The sequence below is a fragment of the Pleurodeles waltl genome, chromosome 11, assembly GCF_031143425.1.
Source record: "Pleurodeles waltl isolate 20211129_DDA chromosome 11, aPleWal1.hap1.20221129, whole genome shotgun sequence".
Lineage (NCBI taxonomy): Eukaryota > Metazoa > Chordata > Amphibia > Caudata > Salamandridae > Pleurodeles > Pleurodeles waltl.
The window spans coordinates 28,268,994-28,286,170 of NC_090450.1; the positions used below are offsets into that span (position 1 = coordinate 28,268,994).

Here is a 17,177-nt window from a genome sequence, read left to right on the forward strand (position 1 = left end):
CATCAAAGACCTCCTGCAAGGTATTTATATTGTCTGCCAGTACCATCTGGAGAGCGGTGCCCTCTTGTGTGCCTACATTGTATGCTGGACTCCACCGGGCAGCAGCAGCGTGAATATTAGGTCTGGAGACCAGAGTTATCTGATGCTCAGCCTGCAAGTACTGCCCAAACTTCAGGTGAGTATCCTTTCATCGTCGGGACCACTGCACGCCGAGATGTGTTATGGTGTGAGTGGGGATCACCCGTTGCAGGACCCCGCATGGCCCGCTGTTGTCAAGTGAGTCTTATTTCTCTTGTGTGCTCCTCGGCTGCACGTGCATTGCGTGCTGTGCCCTGCTCATAGGTTGCGATCCTCGGAGGTGGGGGTACTACTGTAGTTGTGCTATACACCGCCTCATAGTACGGCTGAACTCGCGTCGAAGTGTGTGACCTGGGAGCCTGGTACGACTAAAAGTCATTGCACACCAGACGTTGTGCCTCAGTCCTGAGAGGTATGGAAACGAAGTTGCTTGTGTGACCAGAGGGTCTAGACCGACTCAAGTCATCGATCGCTAGACACTGTGCCTCATTCCAGAGAGGTGCAGGATTTTCTTTCTTCATGGGAGCGTCCAGAGTGTCTGGTGCGGTTCAAGGCCTCACGCACCAGACTAGTGCCTCCTCCCGAGGAGGTACCACATTTGGAATTATTGTATGGTTAGGGCTTATTCAGGTCATTGAGGCCCTGATGTTGTGCCTTATTTTCGTGGAGGTACAGCACTGAGCACTTTTCATGTACGAGTGGAACTGTCTGGTGCAACTTGAGTCTTTGTGCCCCGGATGCAGCGCTTCCTTGTAAAGGGAGCACTGACCTATGGACTCATTGTGTACAACCGGAATTGCCAAGGGCGATTCAAGTCAACTTGCCCGGATTGCGCACCTCTGTTCTGCATGCGCCAAACCTTCCAACAATTTAGTAACACTGACTGTCTGGAGGAGCTGGGCACCACATTGGCTAACAGACGGTCCCAGTAACTCTACCCCTGTGTGTTGCAGACCTCTGAGTGAACTTCCTACTGGGAGCCCAACTGTCCCCTTGCTAATTGTTTCCAGATAGTCTGTTGTTTTTCCTGCCCCCTCCCATCTTGTACCCGGGATACTGCGTAGTGTGACTAGGGCCAACAGTGGCCTAGTATTCAGAGGGGAGGTTGATGCAATCTATAGTTTGAGGTGGGGCAGGACAACAAAAGTTGGTGGGTCGGTGGTTTGGAACCTGGTTGTCCCTCCAAACACAGTGGCATCCATTAGCCAGAAATCAGGGTACTGCGTCGGGGTCCCACGAGTGCATGCGTACAAGTGTGTGTGTGTGTGTGTGTGTGCACATGAGCCGATTGATATCCGCGGCACCATCTGGCGGTGTAGAGTGGATGTGTGGGAGTAAGTGCGGGTGAATGTGAGGGCAGCACTGGGGTGTTGCTGGTCACGTTCGTTGTGAGTTTGGCAATTACAATTTACTAGTGCAGCTTAGGCTGCAGAGCTATGTGTAAGTGTACAACCCTTGTATATACATATTGCTGCTAGCTTTGGGAACCTGGGTGCTCCCTGAATTTAAGGGTTACATCAAAATTGATAAACTATAGGTTGGGACTTGTGCTGACAAGGTTTGGCACAGCATGAGGATGCGGGGAGGGAACATATTGTTTTCTGGTATGTACATACTGTCGTTGGTGTTGTTCACAATATTCATCTCAGTTGTGAATACCATGATTAAATGTGATTTATGCCTAGAAGTCCTTGATACTTATGCTGTGTTGACAATGTGTATTGAGAAAACAATCTTTAAACACCTACACGGCGTGTGAAGTCTCATTTGTGCTGTTCAACGTGGGAAGTGCGGTGCCATTGCTTTACACTTTGCCTCTGTGATCAGCCTGACTGCTCCGTGCCAAGCTACCCAAGGGTGAGCGCACATTATACAGTGAGTGTAACCACCCACCCCTGACGGGAGTGGTAAGATTCTGCCAGGCTGGGGCCTTGCCGCAGCCAACCAGAACGTGCCACCTCAAACAAACTCCCTCTTGACAATAGGTCTGCTCCCTGCCACTCGAAATTCAGGAAACACTTGAAACCTTGCCTCTCGAGACTGGCCTATGATTAACCAGCTTGGAGTGCACAATGCTGTAATGTTTCTTTTGCTCCAACGTCATAAGACCTTTTCGGGTACATGCACTAGATAAAGTTGGGTAACATAACATAACAGGGCACCCCATCTCCTTTGCTATGTTTTATTGCAGTGGCAATGCCTTCTGTCACTGCCCGTTGTATGCGTTACTTCTCTCAGGTCACTAACTGATGTCATCCATTGAAAGAGGTGATCAAAAGAACTATTACTGTGCTATCGAGGCAGATACAAATTCACACCCAGAAACACTTGGCTTAAAATGGCTTCCCACCCAAGTGGCAAGGAGTATGCCCAGAAATTAGTCCCTTGCTTAATGTGCCATAGATCCAAGCTATACCTCACTGACGAGGCCTGCCAAGGCCGAAACGGGTCTATGGTTGCCTGTGTTCCCTTCTGGAGGAGGCCTCGCCAGCCAGTGTGGAATGGGTTGTTCCCAGGAGGAACAGGGTCATCCCTGATTTCCATAAGGCATGCCTTTGTATAGTAGCACAGTGGGTGAAAACTATGGGTTTGAATATTTTCCTGAGTGATTGCCAGTGGTCAGACTTTTCTGTAAGCATTCCTCCTTTTATATTATAGGTTATAATGGCTGATGCAAGGAAGATGGTGACAAGTTAGTCAAGATACGCTAGACAATTTTTATCAGGGAGATCTAGTTGGAAATCCTCCCAACTTGGGGTGGAGGTAAGAAGGACTACAACTCACCTCCCACCAAGTGTTAGTTATGTGTTTGGCCTGGTCTTGGGAATTGTATTCAACATTACGGGAAGTTACGAGTCAGGTGCACCACTACCGCTCAGCAGCGTAGAACCCTGCTGTGTAGCAATGCCTGGGCCACCTGTGCAGGAAAACATACCAGGTCTGTCAGATTTATGAAATAAATAACAGAACAGCATATGGCTGTTGTGCCAGGGACTTTCAACCTACACTGACCATTATTTATTTACAAAGAAATCCACGTGTACTTGATACGACTAGCTCAACATCTGCCATACTAGTCTTCCACAAGCAAGGTCCTCACTGAAAATACAAGAATTAAATACAGTCTTTTCACAACTGCCAACAGTGAGCTTGTTTAACATGAGAAATCCACCATGGCCAGTCATCTTAAAGGATTTTGATTACATCACAATGATATGTTGCAAGAACAACCCAACACACACACACACACACACACACGCACGCACACACACACAAACATACAAACACAAATGCACGCACGCACACATGCAAGCAATCACACACGCGACTAAAATCAATTGAGAAGAAAATGACATTGACATGAGACGTCTTCAAAACCAGCAATGTCAAGTGAAGGCATTACAAAATATTGTCAACCATTATCAACAGATTATGTTAACGCCATGACTTGTGCAAATCTATGATTTTCTCGTTGGCGTGCACACGTGCTTCAGGCACTGCAGTACGTACAATGTGAGCTACTGCTGCAAACATAGTAATAAAAAATGCCCCTTGATCCGAGTCTTCTCTAGCAAAGAAAACAACCTGGGTAGATGCCTCAGCAGTTGATGTGCAGTAAACTGAGAGCCATTAGTACCAGCCCATTCAGGATCAACAACTGTTCATGCCTCTGGTATTTTGGATATGAAGGATCCAACTTCACACCACAAGAGTGTTCTTGAAAATAAGAGACAAAGCAGTAAGGAAAGAGACTGTTAAGTCCTGCAGATTAATGCTTACCACGCTGAATGCAGTGCAAGTTTGCGCTGTTAGCATCACTGCTCTGAGCACTGGAGGACACACCGATTTTCTTCTTTGAAAATTCCCCGTTGGATTCTACAAAAAAAAAAAAAAAAATCAGAACCCCCAAAACCGCCATAAAAAGTGTTAGTGTTGCATAGGTAGGGAAGGACGGTCGGACTCAGCAGTTGATAATGATTCGGTGATAAAAAAGGGGCAAACAGGGGGAGTAGATGGGAGTAACACGCATGCACATGGACCCCCTGCAGCTTTGCATGCAGCTTTGGGGCTCTAACTGGCACAGTTCTGCACACATGCACATTCCTTTTAGCAACAATAAGCAGGTAGAGCTTAAAGGGTATGTGAAGCTCACAAGCAAGTCAACAGTACAGTTTCTTGCACAAATTGTAAACAGCTCACTGGTCACCTATGAAGAATATGTAACTTGTACCAGAGATAAACATACGCAGCCAGTCTGCTCTAACCTCTCTTCAAATGGTTTCACCAAAGTGTGAGCAGCAGGCGCGGGCATGCCGTTTTATTGTGCATCACCAACTTCTTTTTCAAAACCTGTCGCACTACAATGTCTAAAGCAATGGTAGATCACATCAAATAGTCTTTAATATTCCCCGCCAATTACATGGTTGGACCTGGGGATTGAATGAAAGGGTCATGTGGTAAGCAATTTGCAGTGAGGTGATGTCTGCAACACAAATTTGCTGCTAAAACTGCTACTTCTTGTCCTACCAGTGCAGATCACATGCAGTGCAACACGTTATGCTTAAGCGGTGAGATGTATGGGTGTGACGCGCACAGCATTTACTTCCAATACATATGGAATTAAATATTCAGTCATTTCCACATACTTTCGAAGCTCTGCAGGCCTATTACCTCTAGTACCATGGGATCAAATCAAGCTTTATTCGGTTCATTGTGCAAACCATAAAAGCAGCCATACCAAAAACCCAAGGTTAAAATATGCAAATCGCATCTAAGAAATTACAAATCTTAAACTACAAGGTAAAACACATTATCCAATAAAGGGTAACACAGTTTATAAGATGGCATTCCTCACACTCATGGCAGGTTTTAAAAAAACACCACACAGAAAAAATGTTTTTCTCGTGTAACAACTGCAGAAAAACCAGAGGGAAGGGCAAACTTGGGAACAGTTCATTTTCTTTAGAAGCAGAATAAGGTAAACGTTCCTAGGGCCTGCAGAGCATTATAAAGTGCAGGGTGTCCTGCGGGGGTAAATTATCACAGCCACAGGGGCCAAGTACATGGCCAAAGTGCCTCCCCCTTGGAAAGGGGGACATGAGGTGGAAAAGGTCATGCCTAAATCTAGTTAGAAGAAAACGCTCATAAGTACATTTTACCAACATAAGGCACCGTTCAGCACCATCAGATCACCTGATTTGAGTCCCTACATGAGTGAATTAAAATCGTCTTATGTCCCTTACTTCTGGCGCACAAGGCCCAGCATCCCAAGATTTGAGGTGTGAAGGATGTTATTTAGTCGTGTTTACATAGAGTATTCTATAAGCAGGCCAATGTAAAAATGTTTACAAAATAAGTTCAAAGGACAAACACATGTTGCTCATAGTAAACAGGTGGGTGAGTGGGGTCAAATAGACTGATGTGATAGATGTGATTGCGTTGCCCTGGCAACTCCATGCTGGGATGAGGGAAGAAAGCTCTAGATTGATAATGTGGCCTGCAGAGCCAACGCAATCATTTGTGAGTCCCTGTGAGATGGGTCATTTCATCAGCTGTTCCTCTGGCAAGGCTGCTGCACTTTCTGTTTCTTGGGGCATCTAGTGTCTGCGTGTTGGTGAGATTCTAGGAGGCTGCCTGGTATGACATGCCAAACTATTAAATTCCAAGTTCTTCTTAGTCTCTTGGATTCATTTAAATATGTAAAAAAATGTATGCGAATTCAGTTTAATTAACTGAAATATTTTAGGACTTATTAAAATTCAATAAAACCTTACAAATTCCTTAAACACACACTGTACGGTTTCTAAGATTTTGTGGTGGATTGAAACAAAGCTTTTTTTTTCTTTTTTATAGCTTAAATGCAAAACCTTAGGTGTTTCCTTGGGGATTTCTCTGTGCTATTTTTTCATTGCTGTTTTCTTGTATAATGTTTATCTACTTTTCTTACTTGTTTTTTTCCTCTTCAGTAAGGTGTCAATTTCTTATTAAAATAGGGAGGTGTGTAGTCTGAACCCAGACACTCCTGGGTCATCAGATTAAACGTGGGACCCATGATCCTGTGTTCCAGGAAACACCATTGCCCTGGATGAGGTACGGATGGTGGTATGTTAGGCATTCTCCTAAAATTACTCTTCACACGGCTTTGTGGCTTTACAAATGTTTGCAACTGTTTATATTTTACTTTTTTATAATGCATGTTTTAATGTTAAATGTGACCCCTTCCTCCTTTTTTGTATTTGTATAGATGTTTATAGAGTAAATGTCCACCTCCTTCTTCCGTTTTTCACTAATAAACATTCACTTTTTTTAGATTTATAGTAAAATTGACTCTCTTTACTATGTTTTCGAATTGTGCGGTACAAGTATGCTCGCTAATTTTTACTGTGCATAAGTTAAAAAATAAAGTATTAATTTATGAGGTTATGTTACACTCTGGGTGTGACCGAGATTCAAATAACATTTCTGGGAGCAATTGCTGTCTGCTCTTAGCGATGCACCTGCTGGGGGTGCACAACGTCCTTAGTGGTGTATTGGTGGAGATATTGGTGGTACTTTAAGTTAGTGTTGAGATTGACAGAAAACACAATTCTATGGGATGAGAAGTGAAGTTGTCAAAGCCTTTGGCTAAGTAAAGTCATTGGAACAGTACAGAAAATAGGCAAAGTGTGCTAGAAGGGTTGACGATAGCAACAAAAAAAAAAAAGTGCTGTAACAGAGATGCTATTTGCAGATGTCTCACCAGCTAGGCTGGGGGCTGCTGCTCTGTGCACTGTTGGTCTGAAGATCCGTTTGGTGGAGGCTAATTTCCTATAAAGGCCAATGTTATTTACTTTAACAGATGCAGGCGAGGGGAGGATGCGAGACAGGATGTGGCTGTAAATTTTGAATTGGGGTTGTGAGGTGTCAAGAGCAAGAAGGAAGACGTACGGATGCCTATTGTGCAGTAGTAAGACATTCAGAATGAAATAAGTTTTAGTAGGACTTTGGTTGGAGATGCATCAAAGGCTTGGATACGACATGAAAAAGAAATGTGATGACTGGGCTAACTGAATATCCCTGGAAGTGCTGTGGAAGTTTGTGCGTTCAAAGTAAGGAATTCAACAAAGCTGAGAACAGCTAAATCAGTAGGCAAGGAAATATTTAAGAGGCCTAGTAGGGGGATGGTGAAAATTACATGCTGCAAATTAAAATTATCAGTATGAAGTGGAATGCTCCCCACACGACTTGCAGCCTAACCATCCAGTGACGAGCACTTTACAACATTTGCAGCCCAGCAACTCACTGTAAGACGCCTACACCACCATCATCACAGAATCCAGTGCATGGTCTACCCTACCGCCTGATTCACAGAATCCAGTGCATGGTCTACCTACCACCTGCTGCACAGATTCTAGTGCATGGTCTACCCTACCACCTGCTTCACAGATTCCAGTGCATGGTCTACCCTACCACCTGCTTCACAGAATCCAGTGCATGGTATACCCTACCACCTGCTTCACAGAATCCAGTGCATGGTCTACCCTACCACCTGCCTCAAAGATTCCAGTGCATGGTCTACCCTACCACCTGCTTCATAGAATCCAGTGCATGGTCTATGCATAGTCTACCCTACCACCTGCTTTACAGAATCCAGTGCATGGTCCACCCTACCACCTGATTGTGCATGGTCTATGCATAGTCTACCCTACCACCTGCTGCACAGATTCTAGTGCATGGTCTACCCTACCACTTGCTTCACAGATTCCAGTACATGGTCTACCCTACCACCTGCTTCACAGAATCCAGTGCATGGTCTACCGTACCACCTGCTTCACAGATTCCAGTGCATGGTCTACCCTACCACCTGCTTCACAGAATCCAGCGCATGGTCTACCCTACCACCTGCTTCACAGAATCCAGTGCATGGTCTATCCTACCACCTGCTTCACAGATTCCAGTGCGTGGTCTACCCTACCACCTGCTCCACAGATCCCAGTGCGTGGTCTACCCTACCACCTGCTTCACAGAATCCAGTGCATGGCCTATCCCACCACCGCCTTCAAAGATTCCAGTGCATGGTCTATGCATGGTTTACCCTACCACCTGCTCCACAGAATCCAGTGCGTGGTCTACCCTACCACCTGCTTCACAGAATCCAGTGCATGGTCTACCCTACCACCTGCCTCAAAGATTCCAGTGCATGGTCTACCCTACCACCTGCTTCACAGAATCCAGTGCATGGTCTATGCATAGTCTACCCTACCACCTGCTTTACAGAATCCAGTGCATGGTCCACCCTACCACCTGATTGTGCATGGTCTATGCATAGTCTACCCTACCACCTGCTGCACAGATTCTAGTGCATGGTCTACCCTACCACCTGCTTCACAGATTCCAGTGCATGGTCTACCCTACCACCTGCTTCACAGAATCCAGTGCATGGTCTACCGTACCACCTGCTTCACAGATTCCAGTGCATGGTCTACCCTACCTCCTGCTTCACAGAATCCAGCGCATGGTCTACCCTACCACCTGCTTCACAGAATCCAGTGCATGGTCTATCCTACCACCTGCTTCACAGATTCCAGTGCGTGGTCTACCCTACCACCTGCTCCACAGATCCCAGTGCGTGGTCTACCCTACCACCTGCTTCACAGAATCCAGTGCATGGCCTATCCCACCACCGCCTTCAAAGATTCCAGTGCATGGTCTATGCATGGTTTACCCTACCACCTGCTCCACAGAATCCAGTGCGTGGTCTACCCTACCACCTGCTTCACAGAATCCAGTGCATGGCCTAGCCTACCACCGCCTTCAAAGATTCCAGTACATGGTCTGCCCTACCACCTGCTTCACAGGTTCCCGTGCATGGTCTACCCTACCACCTGCTTCACAGAATCCAGTGCATGGTCTACCCTACCACCTGCTTCACAGAATCCAGTGCATGGTCTACCCTACCACCTGCTTCACAGATTTTAGTGCATGGTCTACCCTACCACCTGCTTCACAGAATCCAGTGCATGGTCTACCCTACCATCTGCTTCACAGATTCCAGTGCATGGTCTACCCTACCACCTGCTTCACAGATTCCAGTGCATGGTCTACCCTACCACCTGCTTCACAGAATCCAGTGCATGGTCTATCCTACCACCTGCTTCACAGAATCCAGTGCATGGTCTACCCTACCACCTGCTTCACAGATTTTAGTGCATGGTATATCCTACCGCCTGATTCACAGAATCCAGTGCATGGTCTACCTACCACCTGCTGCACAGATTCTAGTGCATGGTCTACCCTACCACCTGCTTCACAGATTCCAGTGCATGGTCTACCCTACCACCTGCTTCACAGAATCCAGTGCATGGTATACCCTACCACCTGCTTCACAGAATCCAGTGCATGGTCTACCCTACCACCTGCCTCAAAGATTCCAGTGCATAGTCTACCCTACCACCTGCTTTACAGAATCCAGTGCATGGTCCACCCTACCACCTAATTGTGCATGGTCTATGCATAGTCTACCCTACCACCTGCTGCACAGATTCTAGTGCATGGTCTACCCTACCACCTGCTTCACAGATTCCAGTGCATGGTCTACCCTACCACCTGCTTCACAGAATCCAGTGCATGGTCTACCGTACCACCTGCTTCACAGATTCCAGTGCATGGTCTACCCTACCACCTGCTTCACAGAATCCAGCGCATGGTCTACCCTACCACCTGCTTCACAGAATCCAGTGCATGGTCTATCCTACCACCTGCTTCACAGATTCCAGTGCGTGGTCTACCCTACCACCTGCTCCACAGATCCCAGTGCGTGGTCTACCCTACCACCTGCTTCACAGAATCCAGTGCATGGCCTATCCCACCACCGCCTTCAAAGATTCCAGTGCATGGTCTATGCATGGTTTACCCTACCACCTGCTCCACAGAATCCAGTGCGTGGTCTACCCTACCACCTGCTTCACAGAATCCAGTGCATGGCCTAGCCTACCACCGCCTTCAAAGATTCCAGTACATGGTCTGCCCTACCACCTGCTTCAAAGATTCCAGTGCATGGTCTACCCTACCAGCTGCTTCACAGGTTCCCGTGCATGGTCTACCCTACCACCTGCTTCACAGAATCCAGTGCATGGTCTACCCTACCACCTGCTTCACAGATTTTAGTGCATGGTCTACCCTACCACCTGCTTCACAGATTTTAGTGCATGGTCTACCCTACCACCTGCTTCACAGAATCCAGTGCATGATCTACCCTACCATCTGCTTCACAGATTCCAGTGCATGGTCTACCCTACCACCTGCTTCACAGATTCCAGTGCATGGTCTACCCTACCACCTGCTTCACAGAATCCAGTGCATGGTCTATCCTACCACCTGCTTCACAGAATCCAGTGCATGGTCTACCCTACCACCTGCTTCACAGATTTTAGTGCATGGTCTACCCTACCACCTGCTTCACAGATTTTAGTGCATGGTCTACCCTACCACCTGCTTCACAGAATCCAGTGCATGGTCTATCCTCCCACCTGCTGCACAGATTTTAGTGCATGGTCTACCCTACCACCTGCTTCACAGATTCCTGTGCATGGTCTACCCTACCACCTGCTTCACAGATTTTAGTCGTTGGTATATCCTACCACCTGCTTCACAGATTCCTGTGCATGGTCTAACCTACCAGCTGCTTCACAGGTTCCTGTGCATGGTCTACCCTACCACCTGCTTCACAGATTTTAGTGCATGGTCTACCCTACCACCTGCTTCACAGATTTTAGTGCATGGTCTACCCTACCACCTGCTTCACAGAATCCAGTGCATGGTCTACCCTACCACCTGCTTCACAGATTTTAGTGCATGGTCTACCCTACCACCTGCTTCACAGAATCCAGTGCATGGTCTATCCTCCCACCTGCTGCACAGATTTTAGTGCATGGTCTACCCTACCACCTGCTTCACAGATTCCTGTGCATGGTCTACCCTACCACCTGCTTCACAGATTTTAGTCGTTGGTATATCCTACCACCTGCTTCACAGATTCCTGTGCATGGTCTACCCTACCACCTGCTTCACAGATTTTAGTGCATGGTCTACCCTACCACCTGCTTCACAGATTTTAGTGCATGGTCTACCCTACCACCTGCTTCACAGAATCCAGTGCATTGTCTACCCTACCATCTGCTTCACAGATTCCAGTGCATGGTCTACCCTACCACCTGCTTCACAGAATCCAGTGCATGGTCTATCCTACCACCTGCTTCACAGAATCCAGTGCATGGTCTACCCTACCACCTGCTTCACAGAATCCAGTGCATGGTCTACCCTACCACCTGCTTCACAGATTCCAGTGCATGGTCTACCCTACCACCTGCTTCACAGAATCCAGTGCATGGTCTACCCTACCACCTGCTTCACAGAATCCAGTGTATCGTCTACCCTACCACCTGCTTCACAGAATCTAGTGCGTGGTCTACCCTACCACCTGCTCCACAGAATCCACTGCGTGGTCTACCCTACCACCTGCTTCACAGATTTTAGTGCATGGTCTACCCTACCACCTGCTTCACAGATTTTAGTGCATGGTCTACCCTACCACCTGCTTCACAGAATCCAGTGCATGGTCTACCCTACCACCTGCTTCACAGATTCGAGTGCATGGTCTACCCTACCACCTGCTTCACAGAATCCAGTGCATAGTCTACCCTACCACCTGCTTCACAGAATCCAGTGCATGGTCTACCCTACCACCTGCTTCACAGATTCCAGTGCATGGTCTACCCTACCACCTGCTTCACAGATTCCAGTGCATGGCCTACCCTACCACCTGTTTCACAGATTCCAGTGCATGGTCTACCCTACCACCTGCTTCACAGAATCCAGTGCATGGTCTACCCTACCACCTGCTTCACAGATTCCAGTGCATGGTCTGCCCTACCACCTGCTTCACAGAATTCAGTGCATGGCCTAGCCTACCACCTGCTTCACAGAATTCAGTGCATGGCCTAGCCTACCACCTGCTTCACAGAATCTAGTGCATGGTCTATCCTACCACCTGCTTCACAGATTCCATGCTGAGCCTCTGCATTACAGGATGCACTATACGCCTTCTTAACTATCCGCATCTCAGGATCAGTTCAAGGCCTTCTACAACATTTGCACCAGCAGCATACATGAAGCGATGACACTGCACACAGAAGAGTAGTGATTGAGTTCCAACGTGGAGGCTAAGCAAGCTGAATGGCTACAATCTCAAAGGAGTGCATGAATTTTTGGGAGTGACTGGACAGTTCTGACTGGCCAAGCAAGGCTTACAGCGAGAAAATTGTGAAACCTTCAATTAATGCACCTGTCAACCAGATAAAATAATTTGGATAGAGCACCATTCTTAGCTGATGGCTACCCAGCACGGAGGAGATAGGGCGAGGAAGGGATATATCTTGGGAGGTTGAAGAGAAACAATCAAACAGGCAGTTACAATCGGTGAATTTGCGATGGAATAGTGTGTTGATCAATGTCTTGGCTCTATGGAAGGGTTATTTGGGTGGCTGTCGAAAATATCTACAACTTAATATCGGGCTGATGTGTTTGCATCATTTATGAATCATCCATTCATATATAGAGATAACAAAGTAAGAAGGAGTCCTTAGCTGATCTATGGGTCAGACTTTCTGGATATTTAATGCCGTAACCTAAAACATGTCTCCTTCAGCTGGGTTGAGGGCTATTTTTTTTTTCAAAGAATAAAAAAGTTATTTTTAGCTCATTCAAAGAATAAACAAGTTATTTGTAGCTCATGCAGAGAATAAAAAACAATGCAGCTAATTTCAATGAAACACACATCAAATTCAGAGTGATGCGATTAGCTGAGAAAAAAACAACTGATGCTTTTTCTCACAAAATATTTCAAATCAATAGGTACAGCCACAATCATTTTACCCTCGACAACACATTAGCTCCATCTCGAATGGCAAGCTGAGCGTTTAGTTAGGGATTTGAATATCAAAACTTAATAAGAATGGTTGCCATGCTCAACTTGTGACACCAGCTCTTTACACTTGAAGTGAATGAGAGGGAATGGGAGAGAAGTGGAGGGAAGAGGAAAGTAGAGGGTGAGTTTTAGCCAAACCTGCTACAGGGTCTTCTAATATGACGTTGATATTCCTGCCCCCACCTATGCGCAGCAGTGAAGGAGGAAAGAGTTGGGAAAACAGCAAGTTAGCGAGAGACAGAGGAAGATGTTAGCCAACAGAACTTCCATCCTTCTAGCAGAGAACAAATCGAAACTAGAAGGGAAGTTGTGCAAATAGCATTGTTAGAAAAAAAACAGCATGCAGCTTCACCCTAATCTTGTCACAACCGATCACTATGAATCTCTGGGTGCAGAGGAACTCTTTGTGGTTCTTCTTAACTGCATGGTCTGAACCAGATCAGGATTACAACACTGCAGAATAGTTCGTATTCGAGATCGCCCTCTGTAATAAAAGGTTTCCCCGCAAGGTGCTCGGCTGTTGCTTGAGGCTAGAGTCACACCGTATGATACACCTACACCAGGACTGATTTTTCTTCCATGCAAGCCAAAAAAATTCGGTTTCACAAGGCAACAATTTAAGCAAGATGGTCCAAAGGTGAACTAATGTCCAACCCTGAGACAACAGTTGGGTTAGTGCTTTTGAGGAGAACCCCAGAACATAGCTCTCCCCAAGGACCTTCAAAGAAACAAAACATGCCAAAATTACCTTGGGCCCGCCCAGATGCCACATTGGTGTCCGAGTGGGAGCGCATGTGGCCCTTCTTCATACCACCTTGGCTCCCAGAAGATTGTCCTTCAGAAAAGCTGGACCTGCGCAGAAGGCTGAGCAGAGAGGAACCTTTGCTGCCAGAGTTGCTAAGGCCAAGGGAATCTGGCTTCTGGGAGCTGCCGGAAGAGAAGAGGTTTGAGACGCTGCTTTTACCGCTGCTGCTGGTGCTGCTCTGGCTGGAGGTCCGCCTGCGCCGGCACAGATTCCCAATTGCCAAATACTCAGGTCCATCGTCTGCCTCACTCTGCACATCTTCCTGGCTGCCTGTCCAGGGATCCTCGCTGTGGCTGGTCACGGTGCTCACACTCATCGCGCTCACTGGGGACAGGAGATCCTTCTGCGATGGTGGGACGAATGGTGGGGCAGAAGCAGAACCGTCTGGTGGCAGTCTATCTTCAGGGAGGGAAATGCAGATCTTATAAAGTGTGTTTCCGTTCGACTGGCTGTTGCAAGTGGCACTGTTGTCAGGATTTGCATTCTTCAAGTCTGAAAAGAAAACAGAAAGAGAAGCCACTCAATGGTTCTGATCTGTTACATAAGGTCCAAGAAAAGTTTGGATATTTTACATTTTTGGTATGGCTCCATGTCCATATTCACCCAGTGTTATTTTTCCAAGTGTTCCCCACAAGGGCCAATCTGCCATGTGACCCGTTTTAGGCCCACATGCACCTCTCTAATTATATATGTTACACAGCAACCTTAAGACACGACCACAGGCCCAGTAAGGAGAACCCCTGATAAAAGAGGAACTCAACATGGTCTGAGGCTAGCTGGAACACCCTTTTTCAGGAAAATGTGCACAATTGCAAGAGAGATTTAGGGTTTTGGGAAAACTCGTAACGCAAAGATTAAGGCACTATTTCAGTTTCTTCATCTATCAGTGAGGGAATCAATGTAAATAATCATTGTCTAATTCCACTCACACACTACTCTGTGCTCCCTTTCCAGGTTGTGCTCTTCTCACGAATTCACTAGCCTGCAGTGAAGGTACACGCTTTTCGGCACCACCAATAGAATGCCTCCACATCACTCAATAAATATAATGGTCGTGGCTAATTCTCCGTCATCCTTCTATGATGCACAACACGATGGAAAGGAATCCACCAGGAAACAGGTGTGGCGCGACCATCTTCTATACCCCGGTTCACTTATAATAATACCTACACATCCTTTCTTAGTGCCTTAAGGCCTGCGCTATGCCACGGGCAGCATTCAGGGAATTTCTTTTGTCACACTTTTGCAGGCAACATCCTCAGGTGCACCTGCAAGTGCTGTATTAAGCCTGCGAGATACAATACACATTTAGGTACTTCAGTGCTCTCAATCCAGTTTCAGGCATCATCTCTTTCTATGTGGAACTGGACGGTCCCTTATAGCAACTTCAACAAACCTATGCATTGTTTTTTCAGTTAATAATATATCCGTTTTCTTTGCCTACATTTTGTGTACAGCATGAATGCAGTCTTTTTGAGGCAACTTACCAGGCTTGATGCCCCTAGCTCGAACCCCTTTTGATGCATCAGGTCAGCAGCTTCAAGGTACATCGCGGCCCATCATCTCGTGATGTGAATGTCACACCCAGACACAAAGTGTGAGGATGTCTCCAGAGAATGCACTGGCTTTATTTCAGCTTAGAACCAAACAAGAATACTTAGCAGTTCAGGAACAAATCCTCTGGAATCTAAAAGAACTGATATTCTGCCTCTGGAGTCACCCCCTGAGCCACCTATTCCCACTCAATGCTCTCCCTGCACAGTTTATGGACTTGCTGACATTCTGATCCCACCCATGGCCCTGGGGTGGATGGAGAGGCAGCTTGTACATTCAGAACTCTGCTTTGCTACTCTGAGGCCACCCAGGATAGAACATAACCTGAGAAGTAGGCATTACAACATAACCTTGCCAGGTCCTGGTAAATAATTGGAAAATAACCTGATTTTATAACACAGATATTTGTGAAAGTTATATGAGCAATAAAAAACAAATTCAGCTATGTCAAGTTCCCCCTTAATTAAAAGTGGGGAAGAAAGACTGTCAGTCACTCCTCTTACCTGTGCTGATGAGTGAGGGCGTGGGGTAGAGGCTGCTGTAGGAGCCAGAGGACCTGGACTGGGAACACTCAATGGAAGAACTGTAGAAAGATCCAGGCAATGCCGTCAAGCTTCGACTTTTCATCACAGGCAGGAGGGACTCACTTTTTATTGCAAACTGAAAGATAACCAAGGGCCACCATGAGCGACCAGACGGGGAAAATATGGCAGCAATAGGACAACTGTTACTTCTCCAGGGACATCTAGTTCAAACCCAGTAGCACCAGGTTACCTTCCCAATCAGGTTTTGATCATGACGTGTCAAGCAAGCTCCAGACAGGTTATGACCCACCCAGCAAAGCTCAGTCAAACACTGACTGTCCCCCCCCACTGAGAGAAATACTTCTACAGCGTAAGTACCACTTTGATTATGGTTCAGAACAGCTTAACATGTGGCACGCCTGAAACACAACCATGACTGAAACATTCAACAAGGACCGCATGCTTATTGCACAAATCTCATCATGTGACACAAAAAATGCAACACTGCTGTTGCAACTGGGACTCTCTGCAGGGTCACCCCAAAACGTTTTCCCTCCAACTCTCCTGTTTTCTGAACCCATTTTTGTTGATTTTTAGGACTCAGTGCACTTTACCACTGCTAACCAGTGCTAAAGTGTTTGTGCTCTCTCCTTTCAACATGGCAAAATTGGCTTAACCTCAATTGGCATATTCAATTTACTTGTAAGTCCCTAGTAAAGTGGTATTCCATATACCAAGGGCTGGTAAATTAAATGCTACTAGTGGGCCTGCAGCACTTATTATGCAACACACACTGGTAGTCTTTTGAAAACATGTTTCTGACTTACCATTGTAGCCTGCCTGTGCAGTTTTAAAATGCAATTTCAACCTGGTAAAATAAACCTTTTGCCTGACCTAAATCTCCCTTTTTAATACATATACGGGAAACCTTAGGGTAGGCACTAAACCTTCATAGGTCAGGGTGCCGTGTGTTTTAAAATTTGGACATGCACTTTTAAATTGTATATGCGCTAGTAGTAAAAAGCTCCTCAATTAATTTTTCACAAAAGGGAGGCTTTCCTCTCCCACTGGATAAGGTTGGGTTACTGTATTACATTTAATAAATGATAACTCCTTTTTGGCAAGAGGCAGAAATGTCATGTTTGGTCTCTAATAATTTTAAATATAAATCCTCCTGTAATGGTAAAGTTGGATTTTAGATTACCATTTTGAAAACACCTCTTGTAGAAAGCTGTCATTTTCTTGCCCTAAA

The 17,177-nt window shown here is 46.3% G+C and overlaps 1 protein-coding gene across 4 annotated transcripts in view; it reads right to left on the reverse strand.

The window, feature by feature from the left end:
* RUBCN (rubicon autophagy regulator) overlaps positions 1–17,177 on the reverse strand; it is a 186,231-nt gene that overhangs the window by 113,631 nt on the left and 55,423 nt on the right. For 2 of the 4 annotated variants that reach the window (XM_069212891.1, XM_069212889.1), the window contains exons 6-9: positions 15,905–16,061; positions 13,791–14,339; positions 13,181–13,225; positions 3,859–3,954 (exon numbers count right to left, since the gene is read on the reverse strand). In XM_069212891.1, coding sequence (XP_069068992.1) covers positions 3,859–3,954; positions 13,181–13,225; positions 13,791–14,339; positions 15,905–16,061 — 847 coding nt within the window. The remainder of the gene's footprint in view (positions 1–3,858; positions 3,955–13,180; positions 13,226–13,790; positions 14,340–15,904; positions 16,062–17,177) is intronic. The other 2 variants (XM_069212892.1, XM_069212890.1) reach the window with 1 other exon arrangement.